The sequence below is a fragment of the Pangasianodon hypophthalmus genome, chromosome 1 (assembly GCF_027358585.1).
Source record: "Pangasianodon hypophthalmus isolate fPanHyp1 chromosome 1, fPanHyp1.pri, whole genome shotgun sequence".
Taxonomy (NCBI): Eukaryota; Metazoa; Chordata; class Actinopteri; order Siluriformes; family Pangasiidae; genus Pangasianodon; species Pangasianodon hypophthalmus.
Window position 1 is genome coordinate 4,412,185 of NC_069710.1, and position 22,676 is coordinate 4,434,860.

The window sequence follows — 22,676 nt, forward strand, 5'->3', positions numbered from 1 at the left end:
CTGCTAGAACTAATGAGGTTTTGTTTATCTTCTTCTGATTTGATTTGGTTGTGTTCTCTGTTGCTGCCATGCCAAGGAGAGACACAGTGACAAAAAGGGAGAGTCAAAGAGCCTGAGATTCATGGGCTTTTATTCACATGTTAAACAATAACTTTTGGTAACTCTTTATTCAGATCATCTGTCGTCTTCGACACTCTACAAACTATCTATAGACCATCATTAAGCAGCCTATCAAGTGATTCTCAACAACATATCAAATCTATCAATACAGACTACACAAACTGGAGTTAAAATTGCAAAAGGACAAAGGACTAGATGCCAGTTTTGTGCTTGAAGTGCAGAATAAATGAATAATTCTCTGCCCAATTGTCCTTTAACATTCTGGTGTCACTTCACTAATCAGTTTAGAGATGATAAATAGAATAAAAACCTATGAAAGTGTCTGAAAACTCTTTCCTTTCTCAGTGAGATGTCAGGTAAATCATTTGCATAAATGCATGTGACTGGCCACCCCAATCCTCCATAGAGGACCTACTACAGAAGAAGTCACAATGGTTGATGTTTAAAAAAGTCTATAGACTATAGCTACACTGCAAAAAAAATGACATCGTAGCGAGCAAAAGATCTTGATTAAAGTCAGTTTTTTCTAGTACTTCCTCTTATTATAGTCTATATAATAATAATAATAATAATAATAATAATAATAATAAATATATAAAGCAAATAATTTATTTAATCTATTTCTAAGACATTTTTACTCATTTCAAGCTTTAAATGTTTGTTTTTTTTATTATTATTTCATTGCAGATAGGTTTGCTTATTTGTAGAAGTAAATGCATAAAATTAGCAAAGGTATCTGGCAACAGAACAAGGCTAATTTCAAACTTGAAATTAGTACAAATGTCTAGAATTAGATTTAATTGTCTTATATTTGGTTTATTATCTCACAGTAGGAAATACTAGATAAATCTGACTACATTCAAGATAATTTCATTTGCTAAGATTGCTAAGTACAGTGTATTTTTTCATGCACTTTATTGTCAAGTTTTATTGCTAAGCTTTATTGTTAAGCTTTATTTTTAAGCAAGCTTTATTGTTAAGTTTGTGGACACTTGGCCATCACACCCATATGTGTTTTTTAAACATCCCATTCCAGATTTAGTCACCCTTTGCTATTATAATAACCTCCACTCTTATGGAAAAGCTTTCCACTAGATTTTGGAGCGTGGATGTGGGGATTTGTGCTCATTCAACCACAAGAGCTTTAGTGAGGTCAGGCACTGATTTTGGACGAGAAGGCCTGGGGTGCAGTCGGTGTTCCAGTTCACAACAATTGTCTTGTGGGGTTGAGGTCATGGCTCTGTGCAGGCCACTCAAGTCCTTCCGCTCCAACCTTGGCAGATATTCGGGAAAATTGTGTGCTTCCACCTTTGTGGCAACAGTTTGGGGAAGATCCACATATAGGTGTGATGGTCAGGTGTCCACATACTTTCATTATTTTTGAGTTTTCAGTTTGATCTGCTGAAATACTTGACTAGGCATGCATCCAGGCTGTGGTCTGCCAGATGAAGACCCCACTACTGTTGATCTATTAAACATCAAAACCTAGAAACTGGACACTCCAAATAAAGTGAAAGCAAAAGGAAGAAGTTCATAGCCTAGAGATTATATACTAAACATCAACAACTGAACTACCCAAATAAATTGAAAGAGAAAAGGACAAGTTAATAGTCTATAGAGAGTATACGGAATATCTACTAAATATCAACAATCAAAAACAACCGACATGTTGAGAATTTGGTTGATGATATTAGATTACTCAAAAGAGGACTGCTTTTAAAGTTGTTTCAAAAGTTTTTAAACCAGTGGAAGTTCAACAGCTTCAGGGTGGACTTTTATTCATCCCTCCCCTTCATTATACTTCAGTTTCTCTTTGCTTATCCTACCCTATGTGGTCTCTCACCATTGTCACTAAGATCATGAACTTTAAGCATGATAGAAGGTGCTTGGTCAGAAGGTCTCAGTGAGCTACATCAAAAACATTCCAAGAACTGAAATGGCTGTGTAGTGTGTGTGTGTGTGTGTGTGTGTGCGCAAATGACCAGTCTGACCCTCTCAGCTTAAGTACTTCCTCCTACCCCCTTTTTAGATTACTGATCTATCATCCATGACCAATTACTGTACCAGTAAGAAGCCAGCAAAAAATGAAGAATGAAGCTCTTAGAACCATGAAAGGAAGATGACACATTGTGCTGTCACATAATCAATCAATATTTCAGTAAGCAGGAGTGGAGAACGAGGTGTGGGTTTGATGGATCACCAGACATGTGTGATATGAAGACCCTGCAGGCTAGATGACATCTCACTGTTGTTAGGCTGAATGCAACGGGTCATTAGGTTGAAGTATGATATTGGGGAACACCACACAAAGTTAAACGAACCTTGTGGTCACAGTGAGCTCTGACTAACACCATTGTTAGCACTGCATTAAACAGAATTTTACAATAGTCCGAATCACAGCAAACCATTCCCAACATGTCACGTTCACTCTCCTAACTACCTGAATTATTCATATTGCATAGACAATGGCATTTAACAAGGCAGCTTTTTTTTTTTTTTTACTTCAGTGTAGTGCTGACAACTTTGTAAGCAGGAGCATCAAATTATTTGAGGTATGTAGTTTGGATGTTAATGATGTTACAACACGCTCACATCTGCTCTCACCTGGTCACCCCGCACACTTCCCACTCTTTCAATGAAGCCTTTTAAATGCACAGGCAGAGCTAAATAAACTTATCATCTGGGGAAAATGTTCATAACACAGGCTACAAAAACACAATAAAATGACTGATGCTTTTTAATTTCCTCAAGCTCAACATCCCCAATTCATTAAGGAATTACAAGAACAAATTCTCTAAATGACTCTAAATAAAAAGAGCTCTTATCTGAAGACTCCTCAGGCACTCACTCACACACATACACAAATGCTCACGCATGGAGCAAATAGCTCAAAAATAGGGCAAAATAATCAAATAAATAACCAATTAGGGAGACAGCAAGCTAGGTCATAAAACAAACACCTAACTGGCTTGAAACACAAAGTGGCATAAGGGCGGCAGAGCTGCAGCACCTATTTAGTCAGTTAATAAGCATAGTGCATGTGGTTGATTGGTCTTCCAGCTGTATCACTAAAGTGAAGAGCACATGATGGTGAACTGGACATACTACATCAAACACACACACAAACACACACACGCACACACACACAAAGAAAAATAAAAAGATTATTACACATTATGAATATAAATGGATCTAGGTTCATGCACATCCTTTTCTCAACCCCATACACACCTGTGTGTGTGTGTGTGTGTGTGTGTGTATCAGCAGCAGCAGCACAGCATGACCTGTAGTTTTCTGAAGCATGTCACAACACAAGTGTAGAGGTTTTGTTACAGCCAGTCAGCCTGTTAGAAGCCCTAATCTAAGCTTCCTTGATATGTTTATCTTGGCCTGTCTACCCTCCACCAATTCCATTCACCGTACACACAAACCCATACACTGCACATACTGTCATCCACTGAGCCGTTATTTGTACTGGATTTTTAATAAATACACACCTGGGGCTCATTTTGTCGTGGGTGAATTGGGATTTCTGCATGTCAAACCAACAAAGTTAGATATCATTGTTCCCAGATTTGGTTGACTGGTTCCATTCCAAACATGGTATAAAACCTAACACTAGGACTACATAATCCACGTTTCATCTATAAGAAAAAAAAACATGCATGATAACAAATATTAATAAGTGAAAAAATTCAATTTTGAGTAAATTTAAATATGCAATGGTGCATTAATTAGGTTATTAATTACTTACTATAATTAATCTAAGTGCCTGATAGGTTTTATTTCCTCCTAAGAAGATTTTGCCAAACCCCCTCATAAATTTAAAAACATATTGTCCAAGACCTTCAACTTCCTTTGAGTGTAAGAAAATTGGTCCACAAACATTTTCCTTACTAACTGGTTCTGATTAGATAAGCAACACCATGGAGTACACTGCAGATTAATACTGACAAATGGATAGCAAATTATTTTATGCCTGTAGAGCAAAGTGTTAAATAATAGCACCTGTATATTTTTGGTATTTCATACTGTTTCTCAAGTGTTTTTTTTTTTTTTTTTTTGAAAGTTCCAAAAGAAGAAAAAAACCTCTCCAATAGTACTGTTTCTTCTCCTGATACTTTCCTGCAGTAATGCTTCGAATCATTTTGACAAATAAATAACAAATTATGAAACTTTATCTTTCAGAATAGCCTATGTATTCAAAATTACAACCATTTTATACAACACATCCACTACACAGGTGAACTATACTACACCGTACACCACATAATTGTTCTTAATTAAGTAAAATTATTTCGCTAGTCAGTACAAACCATCTATAAACCCTCCTGAAGCAGCCTATTAAATGATTCTCAATATGTCAAATGGTGCTCATATATCTTTCAACAGCAAGTCAGAAAATGCATCATTGGAGCCCAGATGAACTGAATTTGCAATTATGACAGGACTAGGGACGAGTTAATAGTCTATAGCTGATCTGCTGAATATTGTTTAAAAGTGCAATAATTTGATAGGCTGGTGTTATGCACTGTTTTAACCGGGTTAAATTCAACATTACGTTTATATGAACATATTTGAAGACTGAATATAAAATGATGACAGTAATTATTTAAGCCACTCATGTGTATTGCTCACACTAAAGTGAACACACTGAACTTAGACTGACCTTGGCATTGACATTAGTTTTCTTTTTCCCCTTTTTTTTTCTCCTCATCTTTACTCAGGTACGTTCTAACAATTCACTGTAATGCCATTCTGTTGTTCTGTGGCTCCACTGATTTTCACTTGTTGAATGCAGGCTCCTGGAATGACTTGGTATTAGTCAGGTAAAGCCTTTGTGCACCACGATGAGTCCATCAAAGTTTTTTGCTCTATATTCTATATCCATGCTCACTACACATGTCTAGAAGCATGTAATCAGAAGTGCTCTATTAGTCTACCTATATTTATCTTCATATAATCCTGGGAGAATTTAACATGTATTTTAATTGTTATTAATAATTACATTCTGTTTTGAAAATTATACATTTGTGAAAATGTATTAAGAGACCTTTAATTAAAATGGGCTTTTAGCACTTCATTGTAACACAGTAAGATTTTGGTTAATATTCCTTATTGGCCCAGCTATTGTTACGCAGTTAAAAGGAGACCTATAAATGGTGATGTCGACAAAGCGTTGTCTCTTAGACAAAGGCTCTAAGTTTTGTGCTCTAAGTCTCACTCTTCAGCAAGTGATTTCTGAAGCAAGATGTCTGAAAATTCTATGTTAATGTTTTATTTTTCCTTACCTACATACATACTTTCCCACACAGACTAAATGACCCACTGTTGCATTGAACTCAGAATATTAATGATCCAAACTGAGCAAAGTATCGAGTATGAACAGTAATCTTTCCATTTTTGGTTTCTGGGGGAAAAAATAGGGGAAAAACTGCTTGTCATTTATGCAGAAAAAAAGGATGAAACTGAAAGGGAAAACCAGCAGCTACAGTCCTTTGTTAAATTATTCCTTCCATAAATTTCCTTTTTGTTAAATTCTTATTCACGTCTGCCAGACTTTCTTCTACATGTGTTGAAGAAGATAAAAAATAGAGGAAGCGTGGGCAGAGAATCTCTTTACTGTCTTGACTTAACTCTATATATGTTCAAATGACAACAGACGGTCTTCAACAAGCTGTCCTACTGAGAGAAAGCTACAAAAGGGAGAACGGTAGGGGCAAGATGAAGAGACAGAAAGAATAGAGAATTAACCGTACCACACAGAGAGAAACGCCCCATGTGAAATTTTGTTTGAAAAGGCCAAAAGCACTTTATTACTCAGTTTTATTGTACCCTTGCTTTGTAACCTGATGTGAGCTGAGACATTTACAGTTATATTAATAATATCTTCTGATATCTACAGTTATGGAAGTTGAATAAAGCAATGATGAATCTTCTGTCTAAGTGTCCTAGCTGAGAAAGACATTTGGAACAAAATGGTTTCTCTTTTTAATTAGACATTGCTGCCTTTATTTTAGTCAATCTCCAAATAAACCTCTATGAGTGTGTGTATAATAGGGGTTACATATACTAGTCAATTAATACAGTCACTAGTCAGAGATGTGGGGAGCTGTAACCTTGTCAGGGTGCAACAAAAAAATGAAAGAAAGAAAGAGACAAATAAGCAAGGTAGATACTAAAGATGCGCTCCAGCACTGTGGAATAGTGAATTCCGTCGTGACCAGTGCTGTGTGAAAGATTACAATCAGGTTGCACATCACTATCAAATACCACTCACTTAGTTTAGAGCCTCTCATCTACGCATGACAGCTCAAAACGGCTGATCCAGTCTACTTGTTGGATGCTACTGAAGCTGGAGTTCAACATGGACATTCAACTCCCAGGTCATTGTCATTCTGGAAAAACCTCCTTGATGCTACTGTAGACATAGCCTTCATATCCTTCACCCAAGGAAGGCTAGTCACTGAGTTATAAGGAGGGCTCTGCTGGACATGAGCTTCCATGCTGCGCAGTCTCAGTTTCAGAATCTACAGTTTAGCCACGTGTGCCACCTCGTCATCCACACCAACCTTTTTTCATGAATTTTAAGGATTTAAGGATTTACACAAAAATCGTGTACTATGATACACAGGTTTAATGTTTTGCACATTTATTGCACTGATTTATTTAGTTTTGTTATTAACAGTGTAATTTGTACACTGCATGGCTGTTAATAGAAGTGCATTGTGATGCATTATTTGCTGTTGTTTATCAGCATTTAACTGTATTAATAAAATAAGTTTTGCTTTAACTAGGGAAATGACCTCTACATTTTTGACTTACTGTTCAACTAGTAAAAATTTCAAGGTGCAACCCTGAGTAGATATACAGTATTTATAGAGCATCTTAATACAAAGGCATATCCTCAAAGTCTCCTTGTGGAACATGCCCTCTATTCATCTACAAAAAGAAGTATGGGACACAGAGGATTAATTAAAATTGTGAGACAAAAGGACACCATGACAGGTAGGTACCAATTAGAATATAAATGGATTAATTTTCCAATAGAGACAGCATCGCAATAAGCCTCTAAGGGCCTGGAAAAAGTAAGGTGGTTTTAATTTAAGAAACTTAATAATTTGATCAAATAGGGAACTTTTACTGAATGGTTCTTTGTTGAAAATTCACATTCTAGTGTTTCTACTCACAACTGCTAAATTAATAAGAATCTGTATAGGCCAGTGCATATTTGGATATGAATGGTTAAGGTTAGAGTGTGGGGTAGGGTTACTGCTCGTAGCTTTTCTTATGGCTTCATTCATATGAAATATAATTAAATTGCCCTCGCTCATTAGAATTCTCATACATTGAGAATTCAAGGATGGTATGTAAGGAACTTTCTTAGCTCCTCTTACCATCTTCGTTTTAAGTGAAGGCACCTTGCTGACACCTTGCTGCCATAGGTATAGTGTAAGGCTGTCTGTGAAAACTCACTGGATGTTGCTGTCACATGACTTCTTCTTCCAATAATGTACTTTGATATCTCTACTTACTACAAAACATAAATACTATATTTGACCAAAATGACTTGGAAATGCTTTACATAGGCTAGATTTGAACCTTGCCACACATTAAAGAAACACTGTATTAGAATGACTAAATAATATTATAAACATTACTACAAAATTACTAATATTATTGAAATGAATTTCTTTAATATGTTGAAACGCTGACCTATAAATGTATGTTCCTCCAGTGCATAAAGCAACAGTGGTTTCACATTATGCACACCTTGCTAATCGTAATCCAATACCATGCCAGATACAGATAAATAAAAAGATAAAGATAAATTCAATACAGTATCCTCCTTTTTTCTTTTGTCTCTTTTTTCTTGTGCATCTTATAACCAGTGTACTCACTTCTCATTCACAAACCCAGTGTTCTCTCTGTATCCCCACAGATCTGATCTGAGATAACACTTCAGCACGCTCTGTCTCTGATGTATTGAGTCAACTGAATCATTATCGAGTGTCAGTGTCTTCTTTTCCTCTACTCCTGTGCAGCAGGGAGTTAGAGAACAAAGAGAGATGAGGGGGAGTGCTTATCAATAACGGGCCTAACTAGTTTAACACAAAGTAGTCCTCACTTCAGACACAGACACACAAACACCTCAAGCATGGACACACATAATTAAGATCTCACCTATTGTGTCTCCTTGTTCATGTACCATGCTGGCCAAGTCTTTCATAATCTGGTTCACATCCAGCATATCTCGCTGCAAAAGAAAACAAAAACAGAACAAGGGCTGTAGGTTAGGTCTGTACACAGCAACCATTAAGAAAAATAACCCTTCCTGCTGCAAGAATGAGAAAAAGATAATAAGCATATTTAGGATACTTAACCACAGTGATGAGACATTATTGCAGATCAATAAGCAGTCAAGTGTTGGTAAAACATTGCAACTGCATTTATCCAAAGGAGCAAAACCATAAAAATCTCTCAGTCGTTTTTTTTCCCTTTATCCATTTTCAAGCTGCAGTAAACATGACTTTTTTTCAGCCTAGGCCTAACACAACATGAAAGCATCTAAATCCTGTTTAGTCTATCGTCCCCTCACAGCTTCCCCTTGCTTCCATCCACAGCCTGTGCGCCTGCAGCTGGGCCGGTGTTGCTGTGGCCACTGAGCCATTCATCACAGGTGGCCGTGATTGTTTGGAAAACTGGCAGCCCTTCTAGCTCTTGGCAAATACCATCTGGCTGGAGCCAAAATGGCCTCTGGCAAACCCCATGCTGCTAAAGACTTTTTTTGCATTTGTTTTTGGACAGTCTAGTCAATCACACAGGAATGGCTTGACAACATATTTATTTTACCTGCTAGTGCCAGTCGAATTCACTTTGTCAAATGATAAAGAGTAAAGCATTGATTTGGTTACTTAACAGGGAGGGATTTGAGGATATTTGTGAAGTTAAAAGAAAGACAGGGAAAGGCAAAAAAAGAGAGAGAGAGAAAGAAACTGAGAGTGAGAAGAGTATGGACATATTGATTAATAGAGTGCTCTGGTGCTCTGTGCCCTAATACCTGCGGAAAATCTCACTAGCCCTGGCAGATGATGTGTTCCAGCCTACATCAGTCATGAGGTTGTATTCCACTCATGCTCTTTAGTAGCCAACAGTAAAGCTTAGAGATCAAACAGAAGAATTTGCTTTAATTCAGACACTTTGCTAAGAGGCACTGTGAGGGTCCTAATCAGTAAAGGAGATCTTGCTTTAGTAGGTTTGTGATATGTAAGGAATAAAACAGGGAGGTGCATGTTGTTATAGGAAAACAATAAATGACGAGGTGGTGTGATATGGCCTGATGTGAAATGGAGTGCCACCCTGAGTTACCACCCTGACGTTGATTATTTTCCGATGACAGCATGTTCTGAAGTGTTTCCTCTTATACCACAGCTGTAGCATAAGAGGAAAGAATGACACGTTATATATTTTATTTGTTTATAGTTACGTTTAAAGTTTTGGAACATCTGAGAACAAGTTAGTTCCTGATATCACTTACATTATCAATAAAAGCTAACAGCTGTTACATCACCAGTCTCTGGTTTTTGCTCTATCTTGAAAGTAAGATAAGGCAAAAAAAAATGCAGCTTGTCATGTTACTGAGAAATCGCAAAACCATTCTAAAGACTTTCCACTGTTGGAAAATGTAAGAGTTACAGCTTTATCTCTGATAGTTACAAAGCACTGATACTGGAGACTCCTTCCAAAAAAAAAAAAAAAATAAAAATAAACATCTCACAGGACACTTCACCATATCATTGATTACACATTTAAATTAAAATCTGTTTATTGTGAGTGTCTGCCATACGACGCCCTGTGTAAGTTGTTACTATTGCATATTACAATGAACTCATTAACATAAATCCTGCAACAGAAACTAGTGTCAGAGCTGTGCTGTTATACAAAATGGATCATCTCTTTTTGACCAATCAGAATCGAGCAACAGAGCAGTGTTATAATTTAATAACACAGCCTTGTCTCCCTAGTCATTAACTTCCTTGTTAATTTTTTTGATACAAATACAACAAACAAAACAATGGTGTAAAATGTAATGGATGACAACTGCTTTAATGTCCCCAGTCCTGAGGTGAAGTCAGTGCATCAAGTCAGTGAATGATATCAGACAGGACGTCTATTTGCTCCTAACTCCATCTCTGTGGCTTCTGTCACTCATCCTGTTGTTATTGTGTCTGTGGGTTTGGGAGGGAGGGAGGCAGAGTAAAAGAGAAAGACGACTGATAGGGCACGGAGGTTGTCTCATTGTTTCATTAGACGCAAAATGTCAGTGTGAGAGCTAGAGATCTGCTTCATCTGACATAGAAGGAAAGACTGCAGCACACTAAATACACACACACACACACAAACACACACACAAACACAGTACAATCTGAGTGTCAGGAGTTTCCGCATCCACACGATTAAATGTGAGGGTTGATAAGGCATGCAATTTCAGAAAGGAAAAAAAAATACACTTCCAAGCAGGAGAAGGCTGACACCTCCATACCCATAGGAGTTACAGAAGTGACAAGAGATGAGTCTGACAAGAAGAGGATATGAGAGTATAAGCCATCACAGGATCATCTGAGATATTAAGGAGTCCAGGCAGAAGAAGATGGGAATATAGATACGTGTTTAGGGGACTCAATCAGTTGCATTGTTTCATCTAAGTGCACACGTTCATCATGAACCACTGCTGCACCACTGTATTACTATATTATATATATATATATATATTTATATATATATATATATATATATATATATATATACCAGTTCATCTTTTAATATGAGATTAAATCATAAAGTAGACAATTCATGAGTGAATCAGCAGCAGATTCAGAGAACAAGACTTACTAAAGAGTAAAGAGTAAAGAGAAGACATAGATGATAAACATCTTAACTTGACTTGTTTTACATCCTATCCTGTGTAATATTTCATGGTGAAACCTTCATGGTGACTGCATAAAATTTCCTGGTAAAATCCTGCATCAAGGCTGCAAGTGTGAATGATATAAAGCTCCAGTTTTTAAGTGTGAAAGAGGCGCATATGTTCAAGTTCCTGCATACATTAAACTTCAAATATATATTTAAAAAAAGCCTGTGCAAAATTAGCCACTCCCATTTCCTGGTGCCTTCTTTACGCTCTACTCTGACTTTTTTCTGTCCATTCTGCTTAATGAGTTTAACACCATTAACACCATTTTAAATTTACATGCCACCCACATTCATCACTGTGATAAACAGCTTACTATATAATAATGAAGGCAAACTGTCCTTTTGTGTGAGTCATTAGAGTGAGATGCATAGCTGTCAATTCTGCCGCAATTAATGAATTGTATTAAAAAAAAACACTTTCTTGAGTGTCTGAATTTCATTTTAATAACAGGTGTAATTTTTCTGTCAAATATTCATTCAAATAGTTTTGAATAGAAAATGTTTCACTGTACATATATATATATATATATATATATATATATATATATATATATATATATATATATATATATATATATCACACTCTAATAAAGCATTTTTAAACCAGCCATGATCGAACCTGCATGGATCAATGGGATCAACGTGGGGTGTTCATGTGATATCACAGAGTGGCTTGAAAATTATGACACATTCACACAGAACAAGTTTAATTTGATGACTGTGATTTTATTTCTGATTTTAGCACACTATGTCAAAGCCCTCAGGGGCTACACCATTCAGCCATAACATTAAAACCACCTGCTTAATATCGTGTAGGTCCCACTTGTGCTGCCAAAACAGCTCCAATCTGTTGAGGCATGGACTCCGAACTCATGAACTTTTTTCAGCAATTTGTGCTAGAGAAGCTCTTCTGTGGCGTCGAACCAGACGGTCTAGACTTCATTCCCCATGCGCATCTGCACCCTGTCGCTGATTCACCAGTTGTTCTTCCTTGGACCTCTTTTGGTAGGTACTAACCACTGCATACCGGGAACAGCCCACAAGACCTGCCGTTTTGGAGATGCTCTGACCCAGTCATCTGGCCATCACAATTTGGCCCTTGCCAAAGTCACTCAGATCTTTACGCTTGCCCATTTTTCCTGCTTCCAACACCTCAACATCAAGAACTGACTGTTCACTTCCTGCCTAATATATCCCACCCCTTGACAGGTGCAACTGTAACAAGATAATGTTATTTACTTCACCTGTCAGTGGTTTTAATGTTATGGCTGTTTGGTGTAGTTTCCATATATAAAAACATTATACTGGCTGTGTACATATGGAGAGAAAGGAAAAATGGCATAAAAAAGGAGAGAGAGAGAGAGAGAGAGAGAGAGAATCACTCTTACTGAACCATAAAGTACATAGGGGAGTACACTGTAATTCAGAGGTTTTAGGTTCCAGAATAGCTCCAGTGTAAAATGCTCACTCAAGCTGCCAGGCAATCAGCTCTGAACATCAAACTGAGAATAACATAGTGAGTGAAGTACTACAAAAAGAACAGGAAAAAACCTAAATATAAGAAAAAGCATGACTTTTTCACCTGCTTTAACTTCTATTATACAAGATAAAAATGGTTGTACTATAAAAAACAAACAAAAAAATTAAAAAAAATCTAATTCTCATGTGATCAGCTTGTCAAGAAATCAATTTGCAGTTTTTTTTTTCCTTCAGCAAAGAAAGGAGAACTTGGAACGGTAAATTACCTTCACCTGTCAGACAAACAAAAGCATCTGGCACGATAAAACACACACCAAGGAATTAGGACACCAAATAAGTTTCTAGGCAGGGACAATGGTGAAACCTAATAATACCTCAAAAACACTCTTCCCTCGTACGGTTGGCGCTATTTGAGAGACATATTCATCCAAAGGGACTTAAGACAATATATATAAAATACAATTTATTCCGAGCAACTTAAATGAGCCAATATAAAATACAAGCTGATACTTGTGTTGTTGAGGGTTCAACAGTGGCTCTTCAAGCCTTTATGTCTTAGGAATTGAACTCACAACATTCCATGCACTAGTACACCTACACAAACCTTCACCACTGAACTAGCACTGCCACTGAAACCAAAAGTATGACGAACCAGGAAATGCGGTTCAATCAAACATAGAATTATACTGAAAATAATAAATTATAAAGTGAAAATTATATATTATAAAATTAAATATTATTGATATAACCAAATATGAATACATTATTTAGAACAAACAGATAATGTATTCTAAACAGGTACAAATACAGAGATACACTATTCTTTTGTTGTTGTTTTTTTTTTTCTTTTTTTTTTTTGTAGTCGGTGAATCTAGCCATGTAATTTAACAACAACTGCATGCCTTCTTTTGTTTACTTGTCAAATAATGTACCATACATAAAAATAGCTCAAAAAAGGTAGAAAGTTCTAATCATGACTAAACATGAATTTCATTTTTATTTTTCCTTTCTGTTAATTTTCATTTCGAGCTGTCCAGTGAATGTTTACTATAAGTACTTAGTTTCACACGCACAAAATCAAATAAATACAAAAAATCAAATAAATATGTTTCAAATCAAAGACAAACCTAAATGTTCAGTTATTTTGATTATATTAATCATAGTATCAGTAAGCATTTTTTTATGAGAAGTAGGCATTTTAAATAGACAAGTGGGCTTTTTAGATCCACTGAACAGTAATGAATAAATGAATGAAAACTCATTCTGAATTATTTGAAGGGAAGTTGCAAGAGACGACACTTTTTGGTTCTAGTAAGTTTCTGGATGTTGCATTGCACTGAGGTAAGAGTACGAAAGATAATCATGAAAATACAGAAGACAGTAAAACCAGGAGAGTATGAAAGACTGTTTTTGCTGGATTTCAGTGGTTATATATAATTTCAATGATGATTCCTTATTCCAGAAATAAAAAAAAAATCCGTATCAATCCCTATATAATAATTCTGTACTATTAAAGATCCACCACCTGAATAATATCTGATCTGTTGTGCAAAGTGCAAAATATGTATTCAGTGGTCACCCTGCACTGTACTATTGTAGTTAATCGTTGTCATTAATTGAATACTAAAAACTACAAGAATATGCTACGTAATATGAAGCATCATAGCAGGAGTCATGTTAGACACTGTAGATAACCTTGAAATAATCTCTCTCCTCAGACTGGCCAACACTGATATATAAATTTGATAAGAGAGCTACAAACAGAAGCTGTCTTTATACCCTAGATATATGAAAAATATTTTATAAGTGCTTCTTCCGAGAAAGTATGTCCTCTGTCCGAAATCTTAGTTCGTGAAGGGAAAGGTGTTGGTAGATAACTTGCGTGAATCATGCCCTTGCTCTTTTCTTTTTCTCAGTTTCTCTCTCCCATTGCTCTGCCACCCCCCTTCCCCCATATAAATGTGTTTAATGCTGATATAAGATTCCCCTCACATTTCCAGCCCTGGCCCAAAGGCATCAGGCAACAGAATGCAGTGTCACTGCCACAGCAGAAAAACTGTTAAGCAGATTTACGCACATGCTTACTGCTGAAAAAAAAAATGAAGCCTGAAAATGGCTTAAGCAGAGATGTCTCTTTTTGCCCTTGCTGAATAAATGGTTTATAATGTAGAATCAAATGATTCCTCTCCTTTCTCGGCCCTGGGAACCCACAACTTGGAGAACACACTGCCTTTATAACATAGTGTATGCCTGAGTCTATGGGTGTGTATAAACTAGAGAAAGAGAGAAAGAGAGAAAGAGAGAAAGAGACAGACAGACAGACAGACAGAGAGAAAGAGAGGAGAGAGTTCATGAGTTAAGAGGCCGAGCTAAGCAGCTCTGTCCTCTTTGGGTGTGAAGTTAATAGTCAGTAAACAGAAGCCACAAGCCACACAAAGCTCCTGATCTCATATATGGATGTTCAGGATTGAAAGCTGTGTTATGAGTGTTAGGAGCCTCTCATAACAGTTGACACCTGCATAGACCATGCAGTTCATAGGCATGAAGCTCAATTTGCAGGCTATGCAAGTCTTTCTGACAGACGACAGAGCTATCTTGATCAGAACATTAAGAGTGGCCACACACTGTCCATATACAGATTTCCTACACCTGGCAGGGATGTTGACAGCAGCAACCCCAGTAGTAACACCAGGAATGTTCCACCTCAGACCATTTCATTGTTGGCTGAATGCTCTCCCAGCAAAAAGGGGAATAGTAACAACAGATGCCTCCCAAGAAGACTGGGGGACGGAAGGAGGGTCATATCTAAAGACCCTGAAAGTGAAAGGAAGATGGAAAAACAAGATTTAATATCTGGATTTCAATGTATTTGAGATGAAAGCTGTGTGGCTAGTACTGCAACACCAGGAACCCCAAAAAGAGTCATATGTACTAGCGCAGACTGACAACACCCCAGTGGTATTTTACAATAACCACCAGAGGGTTGAAAATCCCAAGAGATGGGATTTTGAGGTGGGCCAAGAAACTCCAGAAATGGGCATACACCACCTGTCTGTGAAAGCTGCATACTGATGCGATCAAACAGCAGATCGATGCAAGGGATTGGCAAATCCACAACAGAGCGTTTCAGCTAATTTGGAACAACTACAGCAGAGCAGAAGTCAATTTATTTGGAAACCAGACAGGGAAGTTAGTGTGCAATTGGGTTCACGAACAGAGGCAGAGGCTTTGGGTCAGGAAGGATTAGTGCACGATTGGCCAAATCTATATGCTTTCCCAATGCTGTCAATGTTATAGATGGCACTGCAACACAACCAGTGTTGCTGATAGTCCCATTATGGCTGAACAGACCATGGTTTTACTTGTTGTTATCTTTAGCTCCAAGCCCACTACCCTTCAGACCAGACCTACTGTCACAGTATCCTGGGCTTGTCAATCATGAACATTTGTTAACTGGAAATATGGATTTTACCATCTACTTTTACCAGATTTTACAGACTAAATGTTGTTTCATCACAACTTATGTGCTCTGTGGATTAAATGATTCTCACGCTCAGATGTATCACACTAATTTGTGTGTCTGTAGAGCTCAATTGTGTGCACAAATAGTGGACCCGATTAATAACAAATAATATGTAAATTGTCAGATGCAAAGATGCAAAGTAGGAGTAGAAAACAGTATGTAAAGTAAGTTAGGTTTTAATGTATATTATTTGTTTTTGATAGCTGAGGCAAGTTCAGCGATTCTTAGATGTCATACCTCTTACATAACTCTGATTAAATGCAAGGGGGAAAAAAACAGTCTCTATTTAAATACTGTTGACATCGGAGGTTTAAACATGCCACAAATATCTAATATGAAACCAACTTTGCCATGGTCAACATTCATTTTATGCCATACTGTCTTACAAATGCCATATTGTCATTTTAAGAAAATTTTATTCATTTCGAGATACAAAGGAATAATTTTGTCTTGTTGAAATAGACTTCAGAAAATTTAATACATGGTCTACTAATGCATTCATTTTTTTTTTGTAATCCCTGTTCCCAAAGTGACTTTTATGTTTAGTAAATTACATCGTAGATGCTAAATGAATCTGACTCTGCCCTGGATTTTGCACTTTCAGTTAGAAATGCCCCAATTTGCATATTCATTAAGGCAAACATGCAAAACACATGTTATTGGACACATTTGAAAGATGCAATCCTTCATATAGCCTGTTAGTAAACCAGCTTGCAACCATTTTTGCTGATGTTATAAAGTTTGGACAGGTTTTTACACACGCAAACTTTTAAAATGGGGTCACAGTCTGAGACAAGAGTGGATGCAGATAGATACTGTCATCTTTTGGAAAAGGACATCTTTGTATAGGTCAAGGGGTTTATTATATCAAAGGCTGAGTGCTGCCTTCATATCGCACCATCAGCATGCTTAACCAGAGAGGGGAAAGAGTGTTAAATCACTAAACATCCAGGTTTTGCACACACATGCAGTCAAATTCAGGACATTCTTCTAGCTCAGACTGCCATAATAGCATGATGGGGCTTATTTTCATGATTACATGTAAGAGCAGAAATTAGGCATAAGATCACAGCATTTTGCCATGTAAGTATGGCAGATATATTTTCAGTATTTTTGCGACCATCAGAATTGGTGGTAACTGAGCTAACTGTAAATTTGTAAAAAGGGGGTTGGGTCAAATTTCATATTTGGTGTATATGGTAATTAATTAGTTTCTAATACATTCTACTGAGTATAATAATTCTATAATTACTATGAATTTTGGCACATCAGCTGTCTGATTCACGTTTTATCTTAACTTCTGATCCCCAAAATAGCAACTGGAAATAAACAAGCAAATAACTGGCTTTACATCCCGTCCAAATTAGCAAAACACTACTCTCACTCATTCACTTTCAGTAACTTCTTTATCCTGGCCTATCCCAGTAACAGTGGGCACAAGCCAGGAAAAAATCACCTTGAATGGGACGCCAGTCCAACTCAGGGCACCATGTACACACAGTTTCACACACTCATTCACACTTAGGGGAAATTTAGCATAGCTAATCCACCTACCTCCCATGCAAAAAAAGAACAGAACGTGAGAAACTCTGCATAGACAGTAACCCGAACTCAGGATCAAACCCAGGACCCTGCAGGTATGAGGTAGCAAAGCTACACACTGCGCCACCATGCTACCCAGCAACACTACAGCATTATATAACTAGGCTAAGCATACACATGTAAGAAAATAGAGCATGATATCATCTATGCAGTTTATATAGCAATGCATTCCACTTCTGGCATCAAGTGTTTTTGTAATTAAACGTGAAGAATATAGCTTTTGTCCTTTTGTATAGGTTCTTATGTTTGACTGCTCAGCAGGTCTGCAGATCTAAAAGCACAGCATTTGTAATAGTTTTTTAAAGGGCTCGCTGACAATAAGTCATAGAGAATTACAGAAGGTACTTTTGTTAAAAAGTAATTTGAACTGAGAGTCATCTTGTATCTGTGATTGTGTACTTACAATGTAAGATGATCATCTTTAAAGACAGAGTTCATCTTTAAGATTTTTACTGCCACAGTGCTATTGTAGTCCCCCCTTCCACACTCTCTTCCCTCAAGGACCACATTTGTCGGGCAGGCTTTTTTTTTTTTTTTTGATTGGTTGGGCCAGATGTTTCATTCAGATTCCCCTTGAAAGTTGTCCTCTGTTATGGCCATTTTTTTTCAAAATCCATTTTGATGAAATGATGGCCAATGCCAAAGCATTAAAGGTACAGCTAAAGGTGATATCATAAGGCTTGAGTCTCTATCTCTCATCTCCCTGTCTTTCTCTCTCCTGCTCTTATTCATCTTATACTAGAATATCCATTTAGTTACACCTGCAGGATGATGACAAAAGATGGTATAGTACATCTGAATTAAATTAGACCCCCCGGGGCATGCTTAATTCCCCTTGTTCGTCTCCTTGTAGGGAAACCATTGTTTTCAGAAGTGTCTGATTTAACCCTCCTGTGCCTGTTGTCCTTGTTTGAAAGCACAAGCCCTATTTCTCTACTTCTCTCCACAACCTCTTATAGAGAGCACTTTGCAAGGATGCATTTACAAAGGAGTTTAGTAAACAGAGAGAGAGAGAGAGAGAGAGAGCAGTTCCAGTCACTCTGGATTCAGCTGAGTGGAGTTTCCAGTGAGAGGTGGCTGAGCAGCAGTGGGTGGGAAGGAAGTGAGCAGGGATTTAGACTGGAAAAAGCACACTGTCAGATATGATCAGCCTGGCTGAGCTCATTCACAGAGCCCTTCAGCAACTGCCACAGGGCATACTGAGTATGGGCAGAACCACCTCCCTGTCACCTCTCCATTCTGTATACCCCTCCACCCCAAACCACAAATAAGCTGTCTGCATTGTTTCAGCTCTTCAAGTGTGAAGGTGGCTCTGTTTTATTTGTCCGAGGCTCAATACGACATGTGTTACTAATGCCCATTAGTAACAGCTGATCTGGCTTTGTGTCTGCAGTTCTGTCTTTAGAAATATAGAAACATATACATCTATGCACTTCCTCAATTTTGTCATTGGTTATGAAGACATATGGCTTGATTCATTTTCCTCTGCACATGGCATGGCATAACCCTTTTGGAAACTTTACATGTTTCTCTCTAATTATCTCTATCTATAGTGGTGTTCGTCTCTCACATCTGCACTAACCAACCATGACATGTGAAAATTGAAAATAAAAGAAACACCAGACTACACAACTAGTTTTCAATTGACCTACAAGCTCACCTCTATTTAACAGCTGTTTATGCTACAACAAATCCTGTATGAAGATGGAAAAGTACTGCACCAAAAACACAAAGGCCTTTTGGTGGTACTATTTGGAAAAGGCAAAGACTACCGTACTCTCATTAGCACATGTAGAAATGTCTTAATCTGTCCTCAAACAGTCATTCCGTCTACAGAGCGAGGGTGTTAATGTTCCCTAAAGTAAGCTTCACATACGAATGCTGAGCTGTTCCTAACTGCTGAGCAGAGATGAAGTAGTTTATTAGGTTAGTCTCTGTGCAAAGTACCACACTTAAGCCTGGGGCACATGCTGAACCAGCAAAGGCACAGCAGATTGGTTTCATATATATGTATAAACAGAACCTTGCCCGTTGAAGAGTATGGCATACTGAGTACTTGACTTGTTGAAAAAAAAAAAGAGAGGGGGTGGTGGAGGGGCATTCAAAACTGTGTAGAGAATGTCTAGCAGAAATACTGGCATGATTAAAAAACAAAATGACTTTTTTTAAAGAAAAAATTCCACTCTTCTAATACGTTTATGAACCCATTATTTTTATTATATTGTGTATAAATCTCCATGGAATATTAACAGAATAATTTAAACTCTGCTCTGTTGAGCTGATTGCAATGAAACAGAAGGTGGTCTTAGGCGTCTAACCCAGTGCAGACTTTATATGTTGCATAGACTGAAACATAATTATAGTCAAAATCAATAAGATATGATTGCAGGAATCATTTTCTGCAGATTATTAAAAAATCTTCTTGCAGGACTCAATGCACTGCTCTGCATTTATCGATTAATGTGGGATGAGGAAAGATGCAACAGTTACACTTAACTGCTTTTCCTTGATGTGATTTTTATTACCAGTTTATCTAAAAAAATCAACATGTTTACTTCTATTCTCTCACTGATCACCTCCTTTTTTCATTCATCTTCAGTAACTGCTTTATCTTGGTTCGGGGTCGCAGTGGGATTGAGACTGGAATATTCACCCTGGAAGGGACCCCAGTCTATTGCAGGGCACCATGCAAACACACACACAAATACACACTGGTTTACAACTAGCGGCTATTTAGAGTAGGTGCAAAGAAAGAGAAGACATAAGGAGAATATGTGGAACTCCACACAGACACTGACCCAAGCTCACGATTGACCCGGGAACCCTGGAGCTATAAGTCAGCAATGCTACCCAATGCGCCACTGCCCTAGCTTCCAAATCAGCTCTTGTTGGAATCTCAAAGGATCACATCTTACACTAAAATCTCAAAATTCTCAAAATCCCGAATCAAAGCAAAACACTGGTAGGGTGGTTTCCTAATCCTGCATTTCAGAACACTAAGAACACTGTACAAAACAGATGGAACAGTCCTAGGCAGTGCTAAATCAGTAGAAAATTCCACCTGGCTCCAAATATGATTTGAAAAAAAAAAATCCCCAAATATGTGAACATACAAATATCTGTACAACATTAACAAAAGTCCCTGGGACAATCTACAGCTTTATTCAAATCCCAAGCCAGGTGTGTGACAATTATGAAAAAGCAAGGCTGGTTATTTCACATCCATCATCTTATCCACAGTAGGTGTACATGGCCCAGTTTTCAAGCCAATCCTATGGTCTGCCCCTTAGTGTAAGCTGGAGAAGAAAAATCTAGTTTTGGGAGAGCACTGCATATGGAAATTGCTGGTCTTGACTGACATTTCCATTTGCCTTTAAAAGGTAGTTTATACATGCAAATTGGTAAGTTACTCAGATGTCATTTTTTTCCCTTTTTTAATGTTTTTTTCCCTACACCAAGTTTGCTAATATAGCAATCTTCAAAAGACGTTGACATAAGCTAATTATACAGTTATAAGAATATAAAGTTCTTAACATAACACAGTCTAATAACTGAGGCAACTGGGAGAATTATATGAACAGTGCGATAGGTAGATTGGTTTTTTTTTTTTTTTAAATTCTACTCATCTTGGAAGAGATGTCCCTTTATGTTGAAGTTGATCTGTGTCTTTTAATTATTATGGCTTTTAAGTGAGTCTAAATAACGATATGAATATCTATATATCTGTTGCATGTTGTGTACCTCATATCGTCATGAAGATTATCTAACTATATTTCGGCACAATTCATTAGGAGTGCTAAAGCTTGCAATCAGGATATGCTGGGAGACACCACTACTACAGCAAATCTAGTTAAGGTACCTTAAACCCCAATTAATCCTTTATTTGTCCTAAAATGTGATGTTGGCATCAGTGGGGTTGGCATTACTGAGGTAACCAGGTACACACCTCTATCTGGAGCAGAGCTTCTTCCCTTTGGCGCAGGACCTCCACATCCTCCTCACTGATCTCAGACAGGAACGCCTGCTGTTCATCTCCTTCCACGGTCTCTGCTGGCCCGACCAGTGGATCCTCACACAGCTCAGTGACTGGTGTCTGTTGACTCTTCACAGGCAAACACCACCCATACACATGCATACAGATAATCACACACACAGAGTGCTGTTTTATAATATGTTCTCAAACTGCTTTCTGTCAGCAATGACACATAAGTTACTGTGAAAAATCAGTAACACTATAATCAGTTGATATTCTGATGCAAAGCCCAGGAAATCATTGCCACCAGTGACAAAATTGTCTTTCCGTCTCTGACTAAAATGCATCTCAATTTTGTGTGTGTGTGTGTGTGTGTGTGTTTTCAAATAACTTTTGTTAGACTTTGTTAGGCAGAATTCTAAACTAGACTGAAGATCCAATATGAAGGAAATGGTCACTGAGAGAGAAGAGAGTTGATCTGCTAATTTTTTTCTAATTGCATATGTATGACACAAGATGCCTGAGGCAAGTTATTGTTTTTGCTATTCACTGGATGATTCATTATATTCCATTTCCTCCATCTCAGAATTAGCGCAGCTAATAGACTACATCTCATTCCAGCACAATGACACACTGAAGAGCACCATCTCCTCTGTGCTAACCTCTTGCTAACAATCATTCTGCTATGGCAGCTAAATATTTACATATTTAGATTTTACCATCTCCTAGATATACCTGATTCTGTTGGCTTGCATCCAAATAGGATGCAAGTATTAGTGTAATTAACACAAATCTTTTGCAGGAAGTTTTCTTTGATTGTGTAAAACCATGGATTAAAAGGCAAATCACCCAGAGCTTGTCTGCATTTTGAATTTGTTTCCCTGCTCCCTGTTTCAGTCTCAGCACTTCTAAAGCACTTTGCTACACAAACCTGCAATTCAAACCAACACAGAAGTCAAGTGAAATCCCTGGATAGCCTATATTTCTGAATTTACATATTCTGGA

At 37.5% G+C, this 22,676-nt stretch overlaps 1 protein-coding gene across 1 annotated transcript in view; it reads right to left on the bottom strand.

Annotated features, from left to right (window-relative positions):
- Window positions 1–22,676, bottom strand: part of tsnare1 (T-SNARE Domain Containing 1) — a 109,093-nt gene that overhangs the window by 26,909 nt on the left and 59,508 nt on the right. Inside the window, exons 8-9 of the mRNA XM_053237024.1 lie at window positions 21,645–21,800; window positions 8,305–8,377 (exon numbers count right to left, since the gene is read on the bottom strand). Of these exons, the coding sequence (XP_053092999.1) occupies window positions 8,305–8,377; window positions 21,645–21,800 (229 nt within the window). The remainder of the gene's footprint in view (window positions 1–8,304; window positions 8,378–21,644; window positions 21,801–22,676) is intronic.